The 27,824-nt window shown below is 44.0% G+C and overlaps 2 protein-coding genes across 3 annotated transcripts; both read left to right on the top strand.

Annotated features, from left to right (window-relative positions):
- Positions 1-729: 729 nt before the first annotated feature.
- On the top strand, positions 730-8,726 carry tlr3 (toll-like receptor 3). Its single transcript, XM_036516980.1, has 5 exons — positions 730-761; positions 2,181-2,640; positions 5,331-5,522; positions 5,901-7,741; positions 8,498-8,726. Exons 2-5 carry the CDS (start codon positions 2,191-2,193, stop codon positions 8,724-8,726), a joined length of 2,712 nt encoding a protein of 903 aa, XP_036372873.1. The 5' UTR covers positions 730-761; positions 2,181-2,190.
- Positions 8,727-13,704: 4,978 nt separating this feature from the next.
- LOC118769993 (cytochrome P450 4V2) lies at positions 13,705-26,772 on the top strand. Of its 2 annotated transcripts, none has more exons than XM_036517435.1 (11): positions 13,705-14,122; positions 17,075-17,187; positions 18,101-18,186; positions 18,782-18,972; positions 19,235-19,304; positions 20,139-20,265; positions 21,052-21,225; positions 23,348-23,450; positions 24,033-24,167; positions 24,943-25,122; positions 26,513-26,772. In XM_036517435.1, exons 1-11 carry the CDS (start codon positions 13,930-13,932, stop codon positions 26,674-26,676), a joined length of 1,536 nt encoding a protein of 511 aa, XP_036373328.1. In that variant the 5' UTR covers positions 13,705-13,929; the 3' UTR covers positions 26,677-26,772. The 2 variants fall into 2 exon arrangements, with proteins under 2 accessions (XP_036373328.1, XP_036373327.1); XM_036517434.1 differs by lacking the exon at positions 13,705-14,122 and adding an exon at positions 16,500-16,800.
- Positions 26,773-27,824: the final 1,052 nt, after the last annotated feature.

Genomic DNA, 27,824 nt, shown 5'->3' with positions numbered 1-27,824 from the left:
GAAAACGCCATTGTCGGCATTTAATGTAGACAGCCTAAGCCCATCCAACTCTGACCCAGACAACGCAGCTGGATGACATAACTAAGGACATCAGTTGTGGCTGGCTCTTGTGTTCGTCGACATTACTTGTGCCAGAACAAGAAGTTTTGTCGCGATACCCCGCGATTCCGTCAAATAAATGTAAAAGTAAAACTCCCACACACAGATGGACCATCATGGCTACGTCTCTGCTGGATTTTAATTAATGCAACACTACAAAAGAATACAAAGAATAAATATCCATCGATACCAGTCTCTAAAAATAAAATAAAACAAAACAGAGGGTAAGCGTCCGTGCTCATTGCAAACTACGCTATAAAACATATTCAGAATTCAATTATTTACACCATGCACTCGCACAAGTAACGAAGCAATAACGGATTATTCGTATAAAAATATCGCCACAACTTCATTTCCGTTTCACTGTCGTCATGTGTGGAAGCTGAAAGTCACTCTGTTTAAGAAATGGGAACATGGTTGGTCAGGAAACAAGTACATCAACATCACGGTTCTCTCAAAATGTCAAAACAACGTTTGAAAGACGTGAGACGGCGTGGCTAACCAGATCGGACCACTTCGCCAGTTTCGTTTTTGGGCTGGCACAAGACACCGTTTATGGAAAAGGTCTGTGACTCGTAGCCGTAGACGGGTGGTTACGTTCGGATTGCTGTTACGTCGGACAGCAATCATTTGCAGTGTAAAACCAACTTGTAGCGACTAAGGTACGTGCGAAACTATATTTGCTTTTATATGGGAAACAAATACAGAGCATTGAGCATTAAAATCGTATATTCACTGCAATTTCTGACGAGCTCTCGGCTAAATCGCCCCGGCTAAGGGCGCCATCCAGATGAACAGATAATACGAATAATTCTAGCCTCCGAAAAAGTTCATTGATTTATAAACTAGAAGGTACTGAACAAGATTGTAAGTGCATTAGCTAATGACAGGTAAGTTACATTGCTACCTGTTTGCATTTTCCGACCATTGCGAACTAAAGTTGACATGCATGCTAAACTTGTAGACTTTTGTTTGTTTGATTTCATTGCATTCCCCAGGGGTGTCATGACGGTTGTGGCGTAAAAGTTTCATGGTTCATCGTGCTTTTCAATAAAAAGGGAACAGTGACGTGTGTCGGACCTCCTATTTGTTAATGAGATCTAATAATCAGATTTTTTTTAGGCTAGTTTTGGGGTGAGAAAATATACGGAATTTGAGAGTGCAGGACTCCCCACGCACTTGGCAGTCTAGCTCTCTAAATCGATAATATGGAAGTTACCTCCCACGTAAATTGCCTTGGATACGGGTATCTAAGCATATAAAACAAACAATGTAATGTTAAAAAGGTGCATTACCTTGGTATTTGCTGGTACATTGTTAGGCTATGGAGCAGCGTTGGTTCCTGCCTTACTATAAAAACCATGTGATGGTCATTATTGAACTAATTCAGTCCATCTGATGTTTTAAGATTAATGTTTTTATGTACTCTACCTGTTTGTTTAGCTTAGAAGAAAGCTGCATTGCCTTGCCTGATGACTTGGTCCTTTACAAAACGTATAATTTATTCATTTTACACAATACACATAAAGTTATAGACATGGAACTGGTCATTTATTTTATTTCTGACACATGATGTATATTTAAATACTTAAAATGCACACACCTGTATTTAATATACCTCTGATTAGGCTGATGTGGCTCATTGACCAATGTCTGGTCAGCTACGATTTAACAGTTATACACAGACAATGACTTGCAATTACAGGCAATTAACAATTAAACGCTTAACTGGTTTGGATGCAGCTGACTGAAATGAGCTCACTTATTGATAAAGTTGAAAATCAGAAGACAATTATCCTTATTATCAACACATTTAACATTAAACACAATGTTTAATGTTAAATGGGGGGGGGGGGGTAGGTGACCTCTATTAACACAGCGGGAGATTTGTCAAAGCTATTCAGGTTACGTACCTGGCTTAAGGGTACAGGGGCTCTGCCTCACCTGGGAATTGAACGAAGAACCTTCAGGTTACTAGCCACGCTACCTACCACTGCAGCATCCTGCTGCCAGTCTTAAAGAATGCACTTACAGTCTTGCACTGTGCTGTACGCTGTATGCACACTCTTCCCGTGCTTTAGGTTTGGAGACATGGCAACGATGAGTGCAGTGTTTGTCCTGTTGGTTTTCTGGCTGGATCTTCTGGCCCTGAACTCCTGCCACCCTGTGCGGAAGAAGGATGCCTGCGAGGTCGAAGGTCAGAAAGCAGACTGCAGCCACATGAGCCTCAGAGAGGTCCCCTCAAACCTCCCCGCCAACATCACCAGCCTGGACGTGTCCCACAACACGCTGAGGGCCCTGGACGCGCTAATTCTTGCGCGTTACCCGCGGCTGGTCCGCATTGATGCGGGATACAACAGCATCCCGCGTCTGCAGGAGAACATGTGCCGCGTGCTTCCTGCTCTGCGCACCCTGAGCCTGCCGCACAACGTCGTGCACTTTCTCACCGAGAAGGACCTGCTGCACTGCTCCAACCTGACCTGGCTTGACCTGTCCAAGAACCGCCTCAAACTACGCGGGGATCCTTTCCTGCCACTGCAGGTAAAGAGTGCTCCCTGAACGATGCCCCCTGGTGGCCAACAGAAGTTAGCATTGCTCCATGGGAAAGTAAACCCCATGAAGCGTGCAGTCAGACGTGATGAATGATTACAAGTATTTCTTTATTCATCTCACATACAGTAGAGGTCTTCCTGGAATATGCAGATAATATTATTGGAGAATTATTGTGAAGAAAATTAGCAATATTAAAAGGGGCATGTCAGCCAAAAATGGTAGGAGGGAATATGACTGCTTGAAACTCTTTTAAAAAGCAGTGGGGAGTCATTCTATGGAAAAAAGATAACCGAAGGAAAATGACAGGTTTAAAGTTTAAATTTCATCAGTTGTTTGCGTATCAGACATTCTTATCCAGGGTGGTGACATACACTTTTGTTGCATATTTTTTGGAATATGTTTTGATATTTGGTCTTTTATACTTGTTTTATACTGGTCTAACACTTAGGCTTATTCTGTTCTCTTGTGCTGGAAGTTGATCTGGGTAAGAGCATCTGCTAAGCGTAATATGTAATATTTTATTCACTTTCATGTGTCAGGACTCGAACTAAAGCTGGCTGGGGGGAAGACTGAGGGTAAAGCCCATGGCATTTCCAAGCACTTAAGAAGTGCAGCAAGGTTGCATTCAGACGCAGTTCATGCCACTTTCACTGTCTCTCACAGCTTCCTGTTTTTCAGGTATCCTAGAGCAGCGTTTCTCAAACCTCTCCTGGAGTACCCCCTGCCCTGCAGGTTTTAGATCTCTCCCTGCTCCAACACAGCTGATTCAAATGATCCACTCGTTATGAACTCCTGAAGCTGCTTAATAACAAACTGATCATTTGAATCAGCTGTGTTGGAGCAGGGAGAGATCTAAAACCTGCAGGGCAGGGGGTACTCCAGGAGAGGTTTGAGAAACGCTGTCCTAGAGGAACGCCTTTATTCACAACACACTCGTCTGAAGTGTCAATCGCTGATTGCAAAACAAGGAAATAGAAACACAACAATGACCTACTTAAGGTCATAGCATAACTGTGGTCACACCTGAAGCTGTTGAACAGTTGTTCAACGGATGGCCAGAGTGTGGTGATTTGAAAGCCCACTTTCACTTTTCTTAACTATTTCCGTCCGTATACACACACCTGCAAAAGGTGCAAAATGCACTGTGCTGTTTTCAGTCATGGTTTAGGGTGGATTCTCAAAGCAGGCCCAGTGGACACACTGTATGTTCTGGTGTTTATTTTAACTGAGATCTCAATTCATTATAGTGAAGTATTGGCCCATTTAAATGGCAGAAACAAAGCTTTCCAGGCACACATGCAAATCTCCAGGGCTTGTCCAAACCAGTCTGGTATGTTGATAGCACAAATGCAAACACACCACCGGGACTGGTATTACGCCTTTAATGAGGGAGGGTGTGCGACTGTGTACTGGCCAATCAGAATTCCCGCCACGATAAGTTAAAAGAGACTTTGCCCCGGCAACAGGGAGCGTACGTATCAGCACAAGCGTCAAGGCACACGCCTAGAGCGCAAATGTATATCAGCATTAAAGAACAGCGTAGAGCAACTTGCAGGCTGTTGCAGAACAGAGCACAGATCCATTGGCGGTTTTGATGCCATGATTTTCTCTTTTCTGTTTTGTACGTGAGACCTTTAAATACCTGTCTCCAACAGTAGCTGGTCTCTTACAGATGCCAAGGTTAATTTGACTTCTAAACAAATTAATGCCAGAGAAATGAATGGAAGTTTTACAGTATATTAACTGTAAAAATAATGAAAATGCATAAACTAGTCAAAAGGTTGCAAAACTGAATTGCAGAGCTGCCCAGTATAACCCATAGCTTTTTAGTTGCCCATTTATGTCCAGAAATGGGAGAAATCCAGAAATCCAGAAGACAAAGTGAATTTTCAAAAAAGGTAATAAGCTTCATTCATACCCAGGTCGACTTGGCCAAACACCTGCACCTCCTTAATAAATAGTACCAATATGCCACTGTTATCAGATTGTTGAACACTGATTTACAGTTCCTTCTTGTACAGTTTCTACTTCCTTCTCATGAAACCCACGTCATGTAGTAACTTAAGAATTTTATATTACATTATTATCATTTATGAGACAGTTTTTACATGTTATCCATTTATACTGCTGGATATTAACTGAGGCAGTTGTAGGTTAAGTACCTTGCCCAAGGACCACTATGCTACACTGCCGCCCTTTCAATAGCTATGGCCAGACTCAGGGTGCAGAATTTCTTTTAATTCCACGGATGTCTTGCATATTAAATTTGTGGTACTGTAGATATTGTGTGTGTGAAATACAAAATAGAGCAATTAACAATGAACAAAACACACACACACACACACACACACAAAATGACAATGCAGAAATTGACTGTTGAGAAGCTATACTGTCAGCTCACTTAAATGAAGGGTGAGAAAGGGATTATATTTTTTAATTTAGCATTAACACTTATTTGCAGAGATTTCTAATGCATTCTATAGCTCCTTAGTTCAGTTAGTGCCGCATGTCTGAAATACGTTGGGCGGGATCCCAGGTGGGATTCTCTAACCACTGACCCGCACATTCCCAAACACAGTACAGCTGTGGGGAGGGGGTCCCCTCTGCTCAGAGCCAAGCAGGACGAGGGAGGAGGCAGGAGTAAGGCCCTTGGTTTAACCTGGCTCTCTTTGCGACAGCGGCTAGCGGTTCTGAACGTGTCGGCTAACAGACTCACCTCGGCCCGGCTCGGGACCCAGCCGCAGCTGTGGAGCCTGGAGACTCTCTCGCTGTCGGGGAACGAGATATCCGTCCTCCAGAGCAACGACTTCCATTACCTCAGCAACTCCTCCCTCAGGACGCTGGAGCTCTCCTTTTTACCCATCAAAACGGTAAATGTGACCCCCTCAGCAAACAAAGATGTGGAAGTCCTTGAGTGTGTTCATGACCAAGCTCCCCAAGACTAAATTCAAGTTTTTTGCAAAAAAGAAACAAAGAGGCAAAAAAAGAAAAGTGTGGCTGCAACCTGACGCAGGCTGTAGGGTGCAGTCTGTGTTTAAGGCGTGCACCCTGCTAACTGAGCCGCTCAGGTTCAGACAAGTTTTACACTTATGTTTTATTGTGCTGGAAGTCTGTCTGGATAAGTGCGTCTGGATAAGTAAACGTAATGTAAAATCATTTTTCCCCAGGTGGATACGAGGAGAGAATTTCCATGTCAACCAACTCTAATTCTACCATCTAATGATAACATTTTTTCCCCCCGTTCACAGTTTGAGCCAGGCTGCTTCAAGCCTATCGGGGAACTATGTGACCTGGTGATGGATGGCACCAAGCTCTCCCTTAATCTCACCCCTAAACTCAGCCAGGAGCTGTCGATGACGGGGATCCGTAACCTCTGGCTCCGGAACACTCAGCTGACCTCTCTCACAAACGCCACCTTCAGCGGCCTCCAGACCACCAACCTCACCTTCCTGGATCTTTCTAGAAACAGCATGGCGGCCGCGCACGACAGTCCCTTCCGATGGCTGCGCACTTTGGAGACCCTGATCCTGGAGAGGAACAACTTTAAGCACCTCACCAGGAGCACGTTCCTTGGGCTGGAGAAGCTGAAGCTGTTGAACCTCAGGACCGCGCTGGTGAAGAGCAAAACGTCCGCCTACCCCGTGATCGACGACTTCTCCTTCGAGCCGTTAGTCAGCCTGGAGACCCTGCTGATGGACAACGTGACCTTTCAGGAGGTGGCGCCGCACCTGTTCTCCGGCCTCCGGAGCCTGCGGCGCCTCAGCCTGGGCTGGAGCCGCGTAAACCTGAAGATGGTGAGCAATGCCACGTTCGCCTCCCTGGCCGGCTCGCCCCTCCGAGCGCTCAACCTGACCAGCATGTCCATCGCCCGCCTTGGCGCTGGTGCCTTCTTCTGGCTGGGGAACCTCACCGTGCTGGTGCTCGACCGCAACTTCATCGACCAGACCCTGACGGGGGAGGAGTTCAAAGGGCTGGCCAGCGTCGAGGAAATCTTCATGTCTGGCAACAAGGTGATAAACCTCACACCCTGGTCCTTCCGCCACGTGCCCAACTTGAGGACCCTGACGCTGGGACGGTGCCTGGTGAGAAACCTGGACCTGGACCCCTCCCCGTTCCAGCCTCTCCGTAACCTCTCCACCCTGGACCTCAGCAACAACAACGTTGCCAACATCAGCGCAGGGCTGCTGCAGGGCCTGGAGAACCTCAGGGTCCTCAGGCTTCAGCACAACAACCTGGGAGGGGCGTGGAAGAGGGCCCACCCGGGCGGGCCCATCCTCTTCCTCAGGGGCCTGCGCAGCCTGGAGACGCTCAGCCTGGATTACAACGGGATAGACGAGATTCCCGCGGAGGGGCTGCGGGGCCTGTTCCGGCTGCAGGAGCTGAGCCTGTCCGGGAACTACCTGGACTACCTGCGCGACTCCATCTTCGACGACCTGGGCTCCCTGCGTACGCTGAGGCTGCAGAAGAACTTCATCACGTCGGTGCGGAGGGAGGTGTTCGGCCCGGCCTTCCAGAACCTCGCCACGCTGCGCATGGAACGGAACCCCTTCGACTGCACTTGTGAGAGCATCCTCTGGTTTGTGGACTGGCTGGCCACCACCAACGCCAGTGTGCCCTTCCTGGACTCGGAGTACATCTGTAACACCCCGCCGGGCAAGTTCAACACCTCCATCAGCAGCCTGGACTCACCGTCCTGCAAGGACCTGATCTGGTTCTTCATCCTGTACGTCGTCACCCACTTCGTGGTGCTGACCTTCACGGCAGTCACCCTCGTATTCCGTTTCCAGGGATGGAGGATTCTGTTCTACTGGAACGTCCTGGTGAGCCGTGTCCTTGGAGTCAAAGAGCTGGATCCGGGGGAGGTCAGGTTTGAATACGATGCCTATTTACTTTATGCGGAAAAAGACAAGAAGTGGGTGGAGAGACATCTGCTCCCCCTGGAGGACGAGCAGTTTAAGTTCTGCATGGAAGACCGTGACTTTATACCAGGTACTTCACAACTGGAGGCCATTGTTGAAACTATGAAAAACTCCAGGAAAATTATGTTCATTGTCACAGAAAGGCTCCTGAAAGATTCTTGGTGCACACAGTAAGTGATGGTTAATGTAACGTTTAAATTTGGTTTGATTCATTTGATTATATTTATTCACCTCAGTAGTTATATACAGTATGAAAAGTTGTAATGTGGTATCAAATCAAATCAGAGTTTGCAATTGTTCTAAGTAGGTTGTGGTTTTTCCTATACGGTGACTAACTGATGGACTATAAACTGAATGGCATTATTTTGCTTTTCAGCATTACGCAAAGCCAATAAATTGTATTATTAGCTGAGATAAGTAATGCCATATTCCCAGTACTTGTACTTAATAAGTGTTTAGCACTTGGCACTGCATTCTGAACTTGTTCAAATGCACTTTTCCAACTGTAGCTATCAGCAAAATGAGGGGAATCACCACCATGAATTCCAGCGGTGGTCAGGAGAAGTGAAACAGAGAAAAAGAGAAGGGCGTGTTATTATAACTGTTACTGCATGTGGCCACTTCTTCGTAAACTCTGCCTGCATCCTCAAACCTCAAACACATTTTTAAAATAATTTTGGCAGTATGCAATGCGCAGTGCATATGCTATATTCTCGATGTATTTACAAGCAGCTCTATTAGTAATGTTTTTCATTGATGTTGTGTGTTTTTCAATAATTGCATGTACTATCATTTTGAAAATAATGATTATAATAAAAACAATAATCATCACTGGCATAATAATTCTAATATTAGTACCACTGCTTATAATGAAAGCACGCTTGCTTATCTGAGTCTGTGTAACAGCGCCCCCTTTGGCCTTACAGGTACAAGGCACGCCAGGCCTTGCACCAGGTGATCGAGGACAGCCGGGACTCAGTGGTGTTGATCCTCCTGGAGGACATTCCCGACTACAGGCTGGGGCAGACTCTCCTCATCCGCCGCGGCATGCTCAAGTCCCGCTGCGTCCTGCACTGGCCCGTGCAGAGAGAGCGCATTTCCGCCTTCCGCCACAAGCTCCAGGTGGCGCTAGGCTCCAGCAACATAGTGCAGTAGCCTTATATTCTCTCCATGACGGCAGGACAATCCAGCCAGCTTTTATGCTCCAGCAGCACAGTGAAGAAGCCCTGATCCTCTTCACGATAACGGGACAAACCAGCTGACTGTAGGCTTGAGTGGAAAGTGCAGTGGTTATACTCCAAGTGTGGTGATTCCAATCATGTGACCGCCTGTTGGATTGACAGACGGAGTGCTAAAATCAGCATACACGTACATTAGGGGTCTCCCTCAGCAGAATGCCTGCCTCCCCCAGCAGCTGCCATAGGAACGCTGATGTCCCAGAGCCCGTCGTTTTTGCCAAGTTTCACCCAGATTTGTACCGAACTTATGCAGCTGTCTTCCTCCTCAATGACCGGAGTGATCACATAACCTCTGCTCCACCCACCAGTGCCATTTCAAGTGACTGCTGTGTCAAAAGTAGTAAAGTTAGTCTCTAGATCTCTACTCAACCCTGGACAACCACAGTGTCTGCTGATCTACTCAACCCTGGATGTCTGCAGCACCTGCTGAGCTACTCAACCCTAGAGAACCACAGTGTCTGCTGAGCTACTCAATCCTGGAGGATTTGCAGTATTTGCTGAGCCACTCAACCCTGGAGATTCACAGTGTCTGCTGAGCTGCTCAACCCTGGAGAACCACAGTGTCTGCTGAGCTACTCAACCCTAGAGGTCTGCAGCATCTGCTGAGCTACTCAACCCTGGAGAACCACAGTGTCTGCTGAGCTACTCAACCCTGGAGGTACACACAGTGTATCCAGGGATATGCAACTTCCCTTCTGAAGTATGGGGCTGCTAGCAGTTGAAAGGGAACTGGATACCATTTCTGTAGGTCAGGACTCCTGGCCTTGATGTTTAAAACAATGTGTGGTTGAAACAATGTGTGGTTGAAGCGGAAGTGGTTGTGACATTCAGAGGTCTTGATTGTTGCAGTGTTTATGTTTGAAGATATTTAACAAGCACAAAGGCTAGTTCAAGTATACACTGAAAGATATTATTTTAATAATTTATCATTTTGCTGAAATTATGATATAAGATTTACAATTTCAAATGTCAAATTTCTTAAAGAAAAACTTGAATTTTGAATGGCTTCCATTTTTACCTGTGTGAGATGCTTCTTTCTGAATGGGCACTTGTCATTGCTGCAGTATGTTAAAGTTATTTTTTGATCTGTTTGCTATTATTTTAGCAGAACTGAGCTGGACACAGGGTAGAAATTGTCAATCAAATCAGTGTTTCGGTGGTGAGAATAAGATGTGATCACTGGGTTTGTAAGAATACAAAAAAAGGGAAAAAATCAGATTTCATCAAGCAACATGATGGTTTTGTTGTCAGGGCCTCTTTTTTTGCATTTTCATTGTATTTACACAGGCCTGATGCCTCTAAAGGTGTTTAAGCTCCCTAAACTCTATATATATGGTTTTATTTGAGACAACTTGAGTTGGACTCAAACAAAACTAAATGGGACTATATCTTGACAGAAAAATAATTCAGATAATAAATAATTAATAACTTCATGTTCATTAACCACTTCATTGTTTGGTATATGTAGTGATGATTTGTTTTTTGTTTTATTGTTCTTGCAGGTAAAAAAGATTTTGTACTGTATTGTAACACAGTATGAGTATACTGAGATGGTTTGTGGTTATTCCCATATATTGTCATGGCCTGGAAGAGAGCTTGCTTGGAAAATTCACCAACCAAAACACGGCATTTGTGCACTTATGCTAATTGACCTAGGGTGCTTAGAAACTGAATCAACGGACTGTATTAAATGTACTATACTTTTGTTATGTGTTTGGATGACCTCTAGTGGTGTTATCATAAAATGACAGGATTGCATGGAGAAGCGGTAATATTTCCTCATGTTTACAAGTAAGAAGTCAAAACCTGCAAGGGACCGTGCCCTGTTCTGTAACATTGCAGCTTGTAAGTTGCTCTACGCTATTTAATGCAGAAACAGATTTGCTCACATATGTAGGAGACACATTTACCATAGTACTTTATTCATGCTGCCCTGCCTTCAGCATTAATGCTTTTCAGTTTTCTTTAAAAGGAAGTGTCAACAGTCCCGCATTAACCAGACCATAGTGGAAATACAGCCAGAATAACTTCATTCCCTTGATTTAGGACTGTGTATGTACACTTAATGTTCTGGTTTGAACTATGAAAGCAGCAATAAATTACTGGTCATTTCACAACCCCCTGGGAAGCCATGTACTGCAACAGGCTCCACCTGGTGGCCAATCTGTAATAAAGCAAAGCTAAACGTCACAGGATCTGGGCCCAAGAGTTTTTCATTTTTCAGAAAATGAATCATTCCACACACTTGTCGATTGTACAGTTATATACAGTTCAGTGCTTGTACATATAAGCACTCAGCTTAAATGAATGACTGTACAGTTACCTGCTGTAAAAATGACCCAATTTCAGTAGGATTGCTTTTTTAAGTTTCTAGGGTATGTCATATGAGAAAGACAGCCATTTAAACTGTTCCACCTCATTAACACATTAATGTCAGAATATGTATATACAAATAAGCGTGGTCATTTATTTGTAAGACGATAACAAAATGCCCATGTCTAAACAGTAATATCACCCATGTGTACAAGCTGTTCACAAGCGCCAAGAATGTCAGTGTTTTTCATACAAACCTATGTGAAAACACAGAACCTTTTAAAACTGCGAGATGTGAGCTCAGTAGTTTCTCTGGGTCATGGCTTGAAGTTGCAAAGGCTTGTGGGAAAGCAGACCTCTGTGTTTAAGCCGGGGCTCTTCCTATGTCTGTGCCGCTGATGTATTTATTTCATGAGGCTGTGAGTTTGCTGTGAGGGGGAAAACTGATCCTGGGTCAGCACTGCCTTTACCTCTACAGGCCAATTAAAACCTGAGCTTATCGGCTCCCCTTCCCGTCCACAAAACCGGTTCATTAAAGCCATTGTGCACGTTAAGGGCTGTTTCATGTTTCACAGCCACACGGTGGAACATCCAAACAAAGTACATTATATTTTCTGTGTGTATCGTGTGTCTCTCATGTGGAAATGAGGTTAGCTGAGATCTGTTGCTGGGGGGATCTATTTTTAAACCAGTAGGGTGATCTGGAAACACGGAGCACTTCCCTCACAAGGATACTCGTTCCATAGAATAATTCTGATGCAAAAGCACTGACTGGTGTAAGGCAGAGACTGTGGTTAATTACATGGTTAATTAGGCCAATTAGAGCAAAGCTGCCTTAATCACAGAGTCCTTCTGCATGTCTGCTTGCGGTAAAATCTAACCCAGGAAAGTTAATTTTGACAGTATCACTGAAATACATTTTCAAGATCATCATCTCCAGCTGAACCCGAATTGGGTTTATTTAAGCACCGTGGATGAGAACCCGCAAACCCTCTGATCGCTGACTTTGCATCCCTAGCCTGGTCGCTGTGCAGGAGCTCATAAAAACCCACACACACGTAGCAAATGGCTGGCTTGTGAATGAGATTCCTGGTAACTGCTCGTTAGATAAGTGCGGTGGAATTTCTTTCAGCTCTAAGGTCATTTGAGTTTGCTGCATTGTGCATTAACCCCCCCCCCCCCCGCCCCGCCCCCTTTTTCCCCTTTTTGTCTAATTTAGAGCTCCAGCTTCTGGCTGCCCAGCAAGTGTTTTTAACGAGGCAGACTATCTATTCAGGTCAGGTCATGCCTCACGCAGTCACCTTAGTTACTTACTTGGCCTTAAGGGACATTGGCTCATTATGAAATCTGCTCTGAACAGTATTCTCTCACAGCACGATGCTCGCGGTGCTGGTAATTATACACAAAAAAAAAAAAAGAGAACAACATATGTTATTTCACCGGAATGCATGTTCATGTGATCATTTCCCTCGGCTGTTTTTCAGAATGGTTCTGCAAAATCGTTAAAGGGCACCCAGATCTTATCATTGAATACGAAAAGCCTGGGGAATATGTCTTATTGCATACATCAGGTGTTTCTGCATCATCCTTGTTACAGGCATATACATGATTCACACTTTGAACGTCCAGACAACCATCATTCAAAACTTCGTTCTGTAACACTTCATTTCAATTGTTTCAGGGGACATAACTGTAAATAAACATAAGAGAAATGTACTGAGAAATACAAAACAATGATGTGGATGTAAAATAATAAAAGTAGGATGAGGTGAAAATGATTTTCAGAGGATTATTGTAGGCACATTTTAAGCAATATCCCTGTGTTACTTGCACCAGGAGTGAAAGGTTTGGAGTAAATAAGTCAAATTACAAACATAACAGAAACATATGATGAAGACTGAATTTCACGGGGGACTCTCCAGAGCAGATGAACGGCATGTGTCAGTTCAGTGGCATGTAACTGGAGGTGTTTGTTTCAGCAGCTACATGTAACATCTCTTCTAGATGTGTGTCCTGCCCTAGGTTTGCAATGAGAAGTATAATAGAAAAAATACAGATGTGACTCTTTCTCATGAGTCTTTTTAACACAAAATAACTCATTTCTATGATATGATGCATCACGGTACACTGTCCTGGGTTTTTCTGTTTTATGTAAACTTTGTACAGTCTTTGAATTAAGTGCCAAGGCCAGGTGTTAAGGGAGATTAATATCAAAGCTGATTTTACAGGGAGCCATAGAAATACTCACCATCACTCTCTGCCTATCCCAGGTAGTAATTTCTATTGAGGGCAAACCAGTCCTGTGACAGGGGTATAAACTCAGCAAGTTTTTTTTTAGTATAAAATAAAAAGTAAAAAAGTGAGCAAGAAAAGAATAAATTAAAAAGTATAAGAAATTTAAGAAATTCCAAAAGATATACATAGGAGGACAGTTGAAAGCAGTATTGCCAAGATGAACAAAAAATTAAATGAAATTAATAGAAAGCATCCATAGTAAACTGGGTATGACCCAGCAATCAGACAGCAATAATTTCCACCACGGGAACTGCGTCAATGAACCAGTCAGGGCAGTTGCGCCTGCCTCCAAAACAAGGAGGACGCTTCTGAGGCAGCGTCTGTTTGATAACAATGAAATGTCGCTGTGCCGCTGCTGTTTCAAAAGTTTGCATTGAGCCAAGGCCGCTCCGAGAAACGGAGTAAATCAATATTGTCGTAAAGAGCGATCACCGGTGCGTTTGGTGAAGCATTTAACTGGAGCGCTTTCTTGGAGACGCGCGAAGATTCATTCATCTACAGCGCTCGCAAATATGGCACCTGAGATCGGAGAATTGTTGGGGGGATCGATGGTTTTTGTCTTATTCTTAACTTTGCTGGCAATTTTAACCCACCAGATGCTCAGCAGCTATGTGCGCAAGTGGAGAGAGATGAAGCCTATTCCAGGCATAAGCCCGACCTATCCTTTACTCGGCAATGCGCTCTCCTTTAAATCTAACGGAAGAGGTAAGAAATGCGCTGTTTTTAGGCTTGTGCGCTATAAATAGTGTATGCATGCATTATGATATTTCCTAGAACGCACGAGGCAGATACTTAATTATAGTGGTATATCTACATAGTGCTTAGTGTTGGATGTTAGATTACTTTTGAACACAAAACAGCTGAAATAGTCAACAGATTCCCCACTTAAATTGAAATGGACATGTTTCACTCAGCTAGTCAAACTTCCAGGTCAACTTTTTAAACGACATGTAGAGTGCAACATGACGAGAAAGTCACTGCGTGTTATAAACTAAATAAAATTGTGTTAATTATCCCGTACTGCTTAATTATGGAGTAGGTTGATATTAGGATTAAGATTCGGAATTTTTCCACTGTTGATCACGAGGAGCAAGCCTTTTCATCCCTGATGAGTCAACATCCTTAATTACAGCATCTCATTAACACAATAATGTCGTACCACGGCCTGAATTGCCACTGCGCTGAGACCCGTCGCTTGGCAACAGAAATGCATGGCACATTGCAGGTCGGCTTTTGTTGGTTAGTAGAGTGAAGAGGGGCTCCTTAATTGACAGCGGAATGTTGGAGGGAAACTGTTTATGACAGTAGGACAATGAATGCAGAGAACGAAATATATAAACACTTTACCTCACAACTTTTAACTATCTGATGTGACCTTTTGATATGCATAGGATCCATTACAATTTTGTCGCTGTTCAGAAGGACGTGACCGCCGTTCCTCTTTGACTTTGGCCAGACGTTTACACAAGCAGGTGTTCAATCTTATGAGCTGGAGTTGTTGAGTCAATCGTTTAAAAAGTACATGAAGCCAAAAAAGAGGAGCCTCATTGTTCTACCTAGAGTGGCCACATTGGCCTACTTATCTCAGATACTCTTTTATCAAGCAATTTCGCCACTTGACTCCATTCAACTACATGCACAAAGCAGGCTATTACTGGTAACGGTCCTAACCCTCGTAATGGTAATATTCCGAAGGAGATATTTACATGCAACATGAAAGACGACCACATCTAATATTATTTCCCAGCCTACATGTTAATCCAGGTATCTCGGTTTAAGCCTTGCAAGGGAGAGATGTGAATTTTACTTATTATTGTCCATTTTACAACGGTTCGGAAGATGCTCAGTTTTATATAGCTTGAATGAATCACTTTTGCAAGCAATTTGTGAAATATGGTATTCTTGTCGCACAGAAAATACAGCCTTTTTGTTAGGCATGACAGCTAGCGGGTGGTCCAAGTTTCCCTGTAAAACCTTGGGCAGGCACAGACCTGAGATCGTAAGAGGACTTTTCCAGATAAGGTTTTACACGATTCAATACTGTGTTTTATAGATGCATATCCTACATGCCTTATCCCGGTTTCTTATATCTTTGTTCAAGCTATAATTACAATGAATAAGGTTATCCAATTAATGTGTTTACATGACTGTTATGTCATGGGAACACTTCAAGCAACAGTGATGCGCACGTAAGCGTCGCTCCTGGTGAACCAGTGCACGCACACATGCACGTGCACGAGCGCGTACACCCGCCAAGCTGTGCTTGTAAACATTTCAAAACACGCTGAGTCCACGCAGCAAGGCAATGCTTACATTCTTTCCAACAACCAGCACTGTTATTTGCTATCAATCGATCTATTAGCCTTTATTTATTCTGATCGCTAGTGATGATTCCGTTTAGCGTAACGCACAGAGAAGGTGAGTTGCAAACTCTGCCCAGCAGTAGGAGAGGTAGAGCCCTGTGGAAACCCCACAGGAATCTGGTTGAGTAGATCTTGTGTAAAGTACTTGCTACCTACGAAAAAGCCCAATTTAAAGCCACTGTTAGGTATTATTAATGGAAATTATTGATATCATTGAAATGTCATGGATAGACATTACATACTTTAAGGCATCGCCTTATTCTATTTTTCTTTGCAGAACAGTTTGGTAATCATGCTCATGGCATGGTCATACTCTTTGTTGGGGGGAGGAGAAATTTGCAGGTACACACACGGCCTTTATTTCTTTCATTATTTACTGTCCGTTAAATTCCATAATTGGCACAGGTTTCTTGCCTATGCCCAGACTGGCATGGTACCACTGAAATATTGTGGTCCATTCAAGATTAAGCAGCAGTATCAGACGAGTCAAATCTTTTCCATGGCCTGATTTTTTTGATTATATATATATATATATACAACTATAATATGGAATAAGGGACACACACACACCTATACACACACACTTGTTATTATACTATAGCGTTCTATTTCATTTTATCTTTTTGATAACCCCACACATAACTTGCTCTCATTGCCTCTAAATTCCACATCCAAGCATTAGCTAATGTTTGCCTATGCAGTGGCCTGCTCAGGTGAAGAGAGGGGAGTGGGGCACGAGTCAGTCTGAAGGTCTCGGGGAAAGGTAAGGTAAAAGCCACGAGCGGCCGCAGCCGCGGTCAGTCTACACTCCCTGCCGTGGTGTGAGGATGGCGATCGCTCTGGGCGTCTACACCTTGGGCTCCATTGCTGTGGCCATATTCATAGCAATTCTGACTTACATGACTTACCATCTGTTGAGCCGCTATATTCACAAATGGAAGGAAATGAAGGCGATTCCTGGGCTGGAAGGCACTTACCCCCTGATAGGCAATGCTCTTCAGTTCAAGGCTAATGCAGGAGGTGAGACGCCAGTTATTCGTTTTAGCTGTTCTCTCGACGGCTGTTGTAAAGTTATGCTTTATGAAATGGTGATGACATGGATCGGCATCGGCCCTGACAGGTAACAGATGGTATGATTATTCAGTGTTGATGCAGTGTTTGTCAGATTCATACACTGTGGCTGGTAATCCCCCGCAGGGCAGTGCTTACCCCTCCTCGCAAATTTTTACCTGAAAAGTACGTAAGGGCCCAGCTGCCTTACGTTTTGCGAATGTTTCTGCTGCGTTACTTGCAGATTTCTTCTGCCAGCTGGTGGAATATACAAACCAGTTCCGGAACGTGCCGCTGATGAAGGTCTGGATCGGACCTGTCCCTTTTCTCATCTTGTTTCACGCTGAAACCATCGAGGTAAGCAAGGCCAAAGGTCAACCAGAGTCACATTCAGTGTTGTTTTTTTGGCATTTTTGAATACTCTGTAAGTAGTAAGTCCATTGTGTTTAAATTGTGTGCTGTATTTACTTTAGACTGTAGCCTCTTTCCTAATTGCACATTTCATATGCCACACCATCATTTCTTGAGAAAAAAGAAATGTTGGAATGTTTTACATATAACGAATAACTGAAGAATGAAAATAACAGATTTTTTTATTATTATTCTATAATATAAATTTCAGTATTCAATGTTATTTTAATGAATGCATTCATTGATTTCAATGAATCATAATGAGGAATATAAACTACAAATTCACAGCACGATGACTTTTCATCAGTACTCAATGCAGTGTGTAGCTTCAGGAACTGATACAAATTGCTCTCAGGTTTATAAAGACCTTGAAGAGAAAACACCTCATTCTCACTCACTCCATGTTTTTGCTGGATAGGAAAAACAGTTCCAAGTTCGAGATAACTGTTATCAGCAGCCTATCTGACCCCAGTGCTGTCAAATACATGCTTAAATAGCTCTTTTCTGAGTCTGAGGGAAAACATTCATTGCCTAGGGTAATGGCCTTATTCTACCCTGCCGGGTTGTGCTCTGTTCTCAGCTTTGATATGCAGCACATTTAGATTACATTTGACCTGTGTCCCATCACTCAAACTCTTAACAGCATCAGCTGTGAGGTCACTGCAAAAAAAAAAAAAAAAACAACAATTAATATTGCGTAACGAAAAAGTCAGGCTTTCTGAAATGTGCTCTGTGGCTCTCTAAAAGACCATTAAAATCTGGGGGGTGGGGATTCGGGATTAAGGGTGCTACTGGGTGTTATGTGCCGGTATGGATGCTTCTCTCTGATTGGCTCATGTGTGGACGTGTCCTTCCCCAGATGGTGCTGAACAACCCCAAACACATGGATAAAGCTTACGCATACAAATTCCTGCACCCTTGGCTGGGCACCGGGCTTCTGACCAGGTGAGCCGCATGGACATCTTATGCGGACAAAAAACATTTTCTGAGCTGACATAGGGTTTCATAGGGAAACATTTGGGAAGACATTTCCTTTGCATTATATTGCATTTTGCATGAAAAATCCAGGTTACCTGCTTTGCTCAAGAGCACAGCAGCAGTGTCCCAGCTGGGATGTGAGCCTGCAACCTTTGGGTTGGCCACTGCTTCCCACTGTCCCCTGAAGGTACATGGGTAGCTCCACTTGAGATCATCTGAGCAGTTAAAAGTCAATGAGGGGAAATCAGTCTCCTTGTCCAAGTCACAGTCTCCATTTACATTACATTATTGGCATTTAGCAGGCAATTTTATCTGTGTGAGTGACTTACATAGGTTACAGTTTTCACATGTTGTCCATCTATGTGGCTGGATATTTACTGAAGCAATTCTGGGCTAAAGTACCTTGCCCAAGGGTGCAACAGCAGTGCCCCAGCAGGGAATCAAACCGACAACCTTCTGGTTACAAGCCCTGCTCCTTAGCTGCTGTGCTACACCGCTGCTCCGCTTTGAAGCAGTCCGCTCACGTCAGCGCGCCTCCTCTCTCTCCTCCCGTCTGCCGCAGCACGGGGGACAAGTGGCGGAGGCGCAGAAAGATGCTGACCCCCACCTTCCACTTCTCCATCCTGACCGAGTTCCTGGAGGTGATGAACGAGCAGGCGGAGGTGCTCATCGAGAAGCTGGAGAAGCAGGCGGGCAAAGGGACCTTCAACTGCTTCAACCACATCACCCTCTGCGCGCTGGACATCATTTGTGGTCGGTTTCTCCCCTCCCGGCCATCTTCCTCATTACAAGGGCGCGTTACGAGTGCATCATTACACCACCTTGCTGTCATTTGAAATGGATGGATCGAATTGAGTACATTATAGCAAGCCTCTATTTCCAATCTGTGTTTTGCAGACCCTCTCAGCACAGCACTGACCAGATTAGACTGGGCACTGTGCTATATACAGCTATAAAAGCAAAGGCATTTAGTATTTTTTTGTGTTTTAATTCTGTCTTCATATATTGTTTCTAGAGACCGCAATGGGCAAGAAAATTTATGCGCAGAGTAACTACGATTCGGAGTATGTCCGCTGTGTGTACAAGTAAGTACTTATTTAGGTTCACTTTTCTGTATACACACTCAGGACAAAATATAGACACAGAGGACATAGAAGATCATAGAGTGAGTGAAACTTGCTGACATGATTACGCTTCGCTGTTTGAAGAGTAGCAATCATAGGTCGTTGAGTAAAGGTCACACAGAGTTTGTTTTGGTTCTTCTGTCGAGTGGGTCAACAGCACTGCCCTCACTTGCATACCTCAGATCAGTGTCCTTTGATACACACAGAGACAGGCTGTCCGGTCAGGGTTTACAGAGCTTTGTAATGTCTGCAGTACTGAAATATTTAGGACAAATAATGCTGCTGGTCCTGAGAGTGAATATAACCAGAATGTGCTTTGTTGCTATTTTCAAAGTTATGAATTTAAGGGTGTAATTGTTGTTCTTCGATCCTCCCCAGCCACCGGACACATGCACCTAATTAAGCTAATTACTGCCTTTGTTAAATTAGTCCTCCCAGGTCTGAGGTGTTACTTGCAGGGGGCTGGAAACTTTCTGGGCTGTGCTGGGTTAGGAGTTGACACCTCTACTCATTTACAATGAATTAGAAATCTGAATATTGTATAGCTTCTAAGATAGCATATTTCAATACTCAAGTCCTACCTGAAATGGGAAGAAATATATGAAACACTGTAAGCAATGATTCACTGCTAAGAGAGCTGTGATCACTAATCCTTCCAAGGTAGAAAATTGTGAATATAATAACTTTTAGGTCAGTATTAATTATTTTATGCATTGGAATCCATTTTGGAGACCTGCTGTTGTGTAACCTTTTGCAGGAAGCCCAGGTTCACTGACCTGTTGTTCTCTCTGGTAGGATGAGTGACATCATAACCCGCAGACAGAGGATGCCGTGGTATTGGCCGGATTTTGTCTACTATTCCCTGGGGGAGGGGAAGGAACATAACAGAAGCCTGAAGGTCCTCCACTCCTTCACAGAGAGTGTGAGTGAGGGAGAGGTTCACAGCTGGGGCAGAGAGTGTGTGACATGATCCATCAACCTGGTCCTGCTCTCCTTTTGAATTTATCCCAGATAGTAATCCAGTGGTAGATAGTAGATAGTAATAATATACCAGAGGTGTTGTCTGTGCCATGTCACATAGCGTGATTGGGTTTGGATTTAATCGAAAGGTGTAGGGCTAAGATGACATAGAGGCTAATGACATACAGTCTGATTACGCAAACCACAAAACGCACCTGTTTCCCCTTAGCTGCTACTTTTTTTTGGTAATCTGTAATTACACGTTTGATTATGTGTTCTTTGAATAAAAAACCTTGGTACTTTCTTGCACATTGTCATGTAACACATACGTCAAATTTCAGATTTAACTAAATGCTTTCAAGTCAACCTTTAACAACACAGGGAAAGGGTTTGGTTGGCCATAAGGAAACACACACAGCAAGAGGTCCTTATAAGGCTGCTGTATAAATCATTGGTGCTTCCAAACATCCTTTGAATTGCACCTTGCTCCCCTTTTAAAAGCAAAACTGGGTAGCCATGTAATGTAATGGTAGGGAGCAGGGTTAGTAACCAAAAGGCTCCTGGTCTGATTCCCCGCTGGGGCACTGTTGTTACACCCTTGGACAAGATACTTAACGCACACTTGCCTCGGTAAATATGCAGCTGTATAAATGGACAAAATTGTACCCTATGTTTGTGGCTCCGGGTAATGTAATACAATGGTAAATGACAATAATGTAATGTAAAGACTGGATCTCCCTCCCTGCAGGTGATTTATGAGAGAGCAGAGTACATCGCTTACATAGAGTCCGACAGTGAGTCGGACCAGGGCATGAAGAAGCGAAGGGCGTTCCTGGACATGCTCCTGAAGACCACGGACGAGGACGGCAACAAGCTGACCCACAAAGACATCCAGGAGGAGGTGGACACCTTCATGTTTGAGGTAAAAAAAATCCTCACCCCCTCAGCCCTGGTGGGACACAGCGCTTCTGGGAAAAGGCTGTTTACGGTACGGGCTGAAACATGCGGTCAGCTTGTTTTTCAGGCCCTGATTCTGTAAACACACACAGTTCAGTGTCAGTGTCACTCTTATGGTCGTATTATACAATACTCTGCACTGGAGTGACACATAAGCTTGTGTGTGCAAAACAACATGGGGCAGATCGACTGAACGCTGATCTTTATGAAAATGTAATTTATATGGTAATATACTTAACAGGGTGAAATGAAAAGATTGTGCACTGCTGTGGGGGTATGTGCTTGCATATTATTAAAAGATAATGCATGCTATAGGTGATATGTGGTCAGAAATTAAAATCTGAGGAAATCATGTGTAGTACTCATTAGAGTGAACTGTGAAATCATAAAAAAACACTGAAGTTTTACTTTTTCAGCAAATAACTTGTTGAACAGTGAGCAAAGGCACCAGGGGTCATGTAGGAACACAGCCTGTGAGCAGAACGTGAGCAGTGTGAACATTAATGCATGGTACATGTACTGTATGCATTTAAAATTAATCATAGAAATATTTATTTTAATTTTTAATCTTCAAATCATCTTTGACAACACATGTCAAAATAAACTGCATAATTAAAATATAAAAATACATAGAAAATATGAATGCAACTGTTAATATATATGCATGCTGTTAATATATTCATGCAATAGTTGATATATTTCACAAATATATGCTTCATATTTTCAACTGCATTAAAATATGCATTCCTTATATTTTGGATTTCATATGCTACCATGAGTGTAATGTGTGTAATGTGTGTGTGAGTGTGTGTGTGTGTGTGTTTGTTTTTTCCTAAGTTTTTTTGTAGAAATTTTAAATTACATATCCTATTGGCCAGGTTGCCACATCTGATCTCCCACAAGGCCAGGTCAGAGTCTCAACTCTGAATAATTACCAGCTGAAACTGATCCAGGAATGCCTTCACTTTTCTCTTATCATAGGAGTGCAGGACACAAACTGATCCAGGAACACCCTCACTTTTCTTTTATCACGGAAGTGCAGGACACAGACTGATCCCAGAACATCCTCGCGTTCCTCTTATCAAGGAAGCACAGAACACAAACTGATCCAGGAACATCCTCGCTTGTCTCTTATCAGAGAGGCACAGGGCACATTCATATAGTCTAGTAGGATTTAAGGGGCTAAAAAGCAGAGTCTGTTTTGTTAACCCTTCTTTGGGCAGGCGTGATCTACTCAGCTTTCCACTGCAAAGCAAGAATAGATTCGGCATGGGCCTTGGAAGGCTGTATTTGCAGAGCGGAACATTAAAATTTGGTATGCATTCAGTGTGTATCCAAATCAGTGTGGATATGATGGTGTCTTCAAAAGGGTAGCACAAAAAACATGAGGCTTAGTTTTTTAAATTAATGGTCTGAGGTTAATGACATGACCTTAATGCTTAAATCATCTAAGCAGGATTTGAGTTGTCTCATTTAAGTAGAAAAAACAGAGAGCTGGGTGGGTAATGTATTGGGTGAATCATCTGGCATCGAGGAGAATTCTGCTGAATTTATCCGTTTCTTTACATTGAAATGAGCCCCTTTCATTTGCTGTAGTGTTACCCTGCTACACAGTAAAATCAAGGCACACATCCATCTAAGTGTCTTTTTATAGTTGGCTTGCGTTTAAGAGCCAGTTGTTGCCACAGAAACATCAGCCTCAGGTACAGTGGAGACTGAACATTACTTTAATCACACAAAGCGCAAGTAGTGAAAGCGCTCAAAGTGTTCTTTTCATACATTCTATAAAGTTATCACACAGGGATTATTTTCTCTGCATGCTTGATACATGTAGAAATTGTCATTACCAATGTTTTGATCCGTATGAATCCAAGAGCAGAGTCCTCTGTTTGCTGTATTCAGTATCTTTATGGCCTTTGAGCACACGCTAAATGCAATTAACTTAGATTATTAACAATAATAGAAAGGAAATTAGCAATAGATGAGAATTAGAAATAAGAAGGTGGTATGTATGTAGTATGTAATATTGTCCAGGTATTTTGAGGGTTGATGACAGTTTGTGTATTTTTGTCTCCCCCCTCTGGTAGGGTCATGACACTACAGCAGCATCCATGAACTGGGCCATTCACCTAATTGGCTCTCACCCGGAGGTTCAGAGGAAAGTTCAGCTGGAGCTCCAGGAAGTGTTTGGTAAACCCACGAAAACCCCTCTGTCGCTACTGCCAGTTTGCTTTAAACATGACATCACTTGCGTGAATGGCTAATGGCTTCATTGAGGGCGACTTCTACTACATCATACACATTCTCACTTATTTATACATTTATACACTTATTTATACTGGAGGTTCTCTCCTTTCTGCAGCGATCGAGCTGAGTGCCCTACGGAGTGGCAGCATAGTGCAGTATGTAATAGATTCCCACACATGATCCCCAGTCTAGAGTAAACAGTAAGTAATAGTACATAATCCAGTAAGCCACTGATCCCTGTGTCTCAGGCCAGAGTATCAGTGCTACTCCAGTAAACAGTGTAGCAGTGTGGCATAGTGTTAAGGAGCAGGTCTTAAAGAGGTTGCTGGCTTGATTCCTTGCTGGGGCACTGCTGTTGCAACCTTGGGGAAAGTACTTAACGCACAATTGCCTGGGTAAATAACCAGCTGTACAAACGGATAGCGCTGTAACCTACATGTATGTAAGCCGCTCAGGATAAGGGCGTCTGGTAAATGACGACAATGTAAGGTAATCTAACGTAAACCCCTGCTCCCTGTGTCCCAGGCCAGTCGGACAGGCCCATTAACACGGAGGACCTGAAGAAACTGCGCTACCTGGAGTGCGTCATCAAGGAGTCCCTGCGCCTCTTCCCTGCCGTCCCCTTCTTCGCCCGCAGCATCTGTGAGGACTGCCACATCAGTGAGTCCCACACGCCTGCCTCTTTCATTACTGCTATTATTGGTATTTATTCATTTTTAGTAGTATTGTTAGCAATACCAGGCGCGGCAGCAGCCATAGTGGCAGTAGTAATATCAGCTGTAGTAGTAGTGCCCGTAGTAGCGTAGTAGTATTGGTGGCATTTTGTTTGCCAGCAGTAGCAGAAGCATCCCTCTAGCGTGGCTGACAGAGTTAATATTTTACAGTGCCTATTACTTATTTATGCAGCTGGGTGCTTTGAGCTCAGGGGTCCAACAACTGGACAGCCGCAGTCCCAGGACAAGGGAGGGATGCAAAAAGCTGTATGAATGTGAGGAGATTATTGTCTGCCATCCATGTGAAAAGTTTTTCATTCAGCTCCACCCAGTAGTTTTTTTTTTTTTATAGCTTTCGTAAACAGATTTTTTTTACAGTGCTACGTGTTAATTATATCTGATGTTTTGCAGGATGCTAATTACATGTAGTGTTGCTGTCAGCACCTGTTAATGCTGCAGAACGTAGTCTATGGATGAAGAATAGCAGCAGTATAGCATAGTGGTAAGGCAGCAGGGCTCGTAACTGAAAGGTTGCTGGTTTGATTCTGGGGCACTACTGCTGTAACTTTGGTAACCTCAGTAAATATGCAGCTGTATAAATGGATAACACGTAAAAATTGTTACTTGTGCAAGAGCATCTGCTAAATGACAGTGATGTAATGTAATTTGTTTCTGCGGTCAGCGTTGCATGTTGCTGAGCTCCACTCCTTGTGCCTCTGTAGATGGCTTCAAGGTCCCAAAAGGTGCCAATGCCATCATCATGCCGTACGCCCTTCACCGTGACCCCCGCTACTTCCCCGACCCCGAGGAGTTCCGCCCGGAACGTTTTCTGCCGGAGAATTCCGCCGGGAGGCACGCGTATGCCTTCATCCCATTCTCGGCCGGCCTGAGGAACTGCATCGGTACGTAGCCGCCCCTCTGTGCCCCCCCCCCAGAAACGTGACCCCCTCCTCAAGCTCTTGGTTCCTTGATTATTTAAACCCGGCTATTTTGCCCTTGTCTGTGTTCCCACTGCGGTGTTCAAACTTGCGCTGTGCCCGGCGGAATACTGGTTATGGGGAGGCAGTGTAGCATATTGGTAAGGAGCAGGGCTTGGAACCGAAAGGTTGCCGGTTCAATTCCCTGCTGTGGCACTGCTGCACCCGTAGGCAAGGTACTTAACCTCAGTAAATATCCAGCTGTATAAATGGATAGCATGTAAAAATTGTAACCTATTAAGTCGCTCTGGATAAGAGTATCTGCTAATGTTTTTTTTTTTTTTTTCTGGAGCAGCTGGTAAATTATCGCTTTCCGGTTTAAAGTACACAGTATACAGTAATGTGTGATGTGCATTTTGGGTCGTTAAGCATCCTACAGCTCATGACTGCCCATCTGGACGTTCTGTGCAGCACGGGGATGTGAAATGGGGCTGGATCTTTTTTCAGAGAGGTCACTTTGCATGTCATTGAGGATGTGCCATGACAGCAGGCCCTAATCACTACCTTTTGTCTCACTCTGTCCGTCCGGCTCGCAAAATCAATCATTCATGAAACATGGCGGGCAGGAACAATAACTTCTGTCTTCCAGTAAGAGTCTCCACAGAGACACCGGCAAACACATGAAGCTCTGGGAATCATGCTATTATGTTGTCATTTTTTATTTATTATTATTTTATTTATTATTTTTTTGCAAACACGCTTTAGATTTCTGAACTTCTGTTTTGTATTTTTTTTCCTTTGAGAAAAATGGTTATTGAGAAATTCTGCCTCGCTTTTTGGAGAGACAAAGCACAAGAGGTTATTCATAAAGGATAGTGTTGCAGCTCTGGTATTAATTTATAATTATATGTGAATAATTTACGCATAGATTATATGTGTGCGTGGTTGGGTCTGTGTGTATATGTCTATCCCTGCATAGGTGTGTATCTGTATTTTTTATGTGTTATGTGCTGCCTACCATGTGAACTGTTATACTGTCCTTAGTGTCTGTTTCTGTGATTTATCTGTGTATGTCTACTTTATGTGCTTGTGAATATGTATATTTGAATGTTTGCATGTATTTCTGTCTCTGTAAGGTTTTGTGTGTTGCACACTTTTTTGCACAGCATGTGAATGAGTGTGTGTGTGTGTGCATGAACTGGTAAATATGTGTGTCTGTCTTTGTTTATGAATGGATATGTGCATATGTGTGTGCTGTTTGCATGCATGTGTGTCTGTGCTCAGATGTGTATCTGTGTGTGTGTGTGTGTGTGTACATGTGTCTTTGTGTGCAGTATCTGCTTTTAAATCTTTAAGGATGTGTGTGTTGTTGCAGGCCAGCGCTTCGCCGTGATGGAGGAGAAGGTGGTCTTGGCATCGATTCTGCGCAACTTCAACATCGAGGCCACACAGAATCGGGAGGAACTGCGCCCCCTAGGGGAGCTCATCCTGAGGCCAGAGAAGGGGATCTGGATCAAGCTGGAGAAGAGAATGCGCTGAAGACTACCCTCCCAACCACCACCCTGCCGAAGCACACAAACACACACCTACACGCATTCACACACCCACTGATACCCTCACCTCCACCCACACAAACATACACACAGACATACACACACATCCGCACACACGCACGCACACGCACACAAACATACACACACACACACACACACACACACACACACACACACACTCATACCCTCACTTCCATCCTGACGCACACACTCACACACACACACACACATACACAGAAACACACACACCCATGCACACCCATACCCCAACCTCCACCTACACACACACACACACACACACACACACACACACACACTCATACCCTCACTTCCATCCTGACGCACACATTCACACACACACACACACACATACACAGAAACACACACACCCATGCACACCCATACCCCAACCTCCACCTACACACACACACACACACACACACACATACCCTCACTTCCATCCCGACGCACACACTCACACACACACACACACACACACACACACACACACACACACACACACACACACACACACACTCACATCCACACACACACACGCACGCACACACACACACACACTCACACACACACACACACACACACACTCATACCCTCACTTCCATCCCGACGCACACACTCACACACACACACACACACACACACACACACACACACACACACAGTGTCTCCTCAGTAGCTGCATGCAGCCAGCCCTCCTCTCTGTCAGAATGCCGCAGCGTCTCCCACAGGTCCATTCCCGGGCTCATTATTTTCCTCCTTTCCTTCTTAGTCTCTCCTCGTGGTACTCAGAGTATTGCACCGGAGTGTCCCCTGCTCCCTCCCGCACATCGCGGTTATTTCAGCACGCGCCAGTCCGTCACTGTTTCCTTTGCTGCTCGGACCACGCGGTTCACCTGGCCCCTCTGCTGAGCTGTGACCAGCCATTGCTGCAGGGGCATGAAGGGTGGCTGCCAGGGACAGAGCAGGCAGGGTAACAAACAGTGCATTTCCCCCTGTATTATCGTCTTTTCATCTCTTATCTCTTATCTCCCCTCTGATTGGTCAAATTGCCAATGTTTTTTTTTTTCTCCCATTGCCGGACTTCTTGAGAGTGATAGAATGAATTAGCTTGGA

The sequence above is a fragment of the Megalops cyprinoides genome, chromosome 22, assembly GCF_013368585.1.
Source record: "Megalops cyprinoides isolate fMegCyp1 chromosome 22, fMegCyp1.pri, whole genome shotgun sequence".
Lineage (NCBI taxonomy): Eukaryota > Metazoa > Chordata > Actinopteri > Elopiformes > Megalopidae > Megalops > Megalops cyprinoides.
This window is presented reverse-complemented; position numbering and strand designations above follow the sequence as displayed.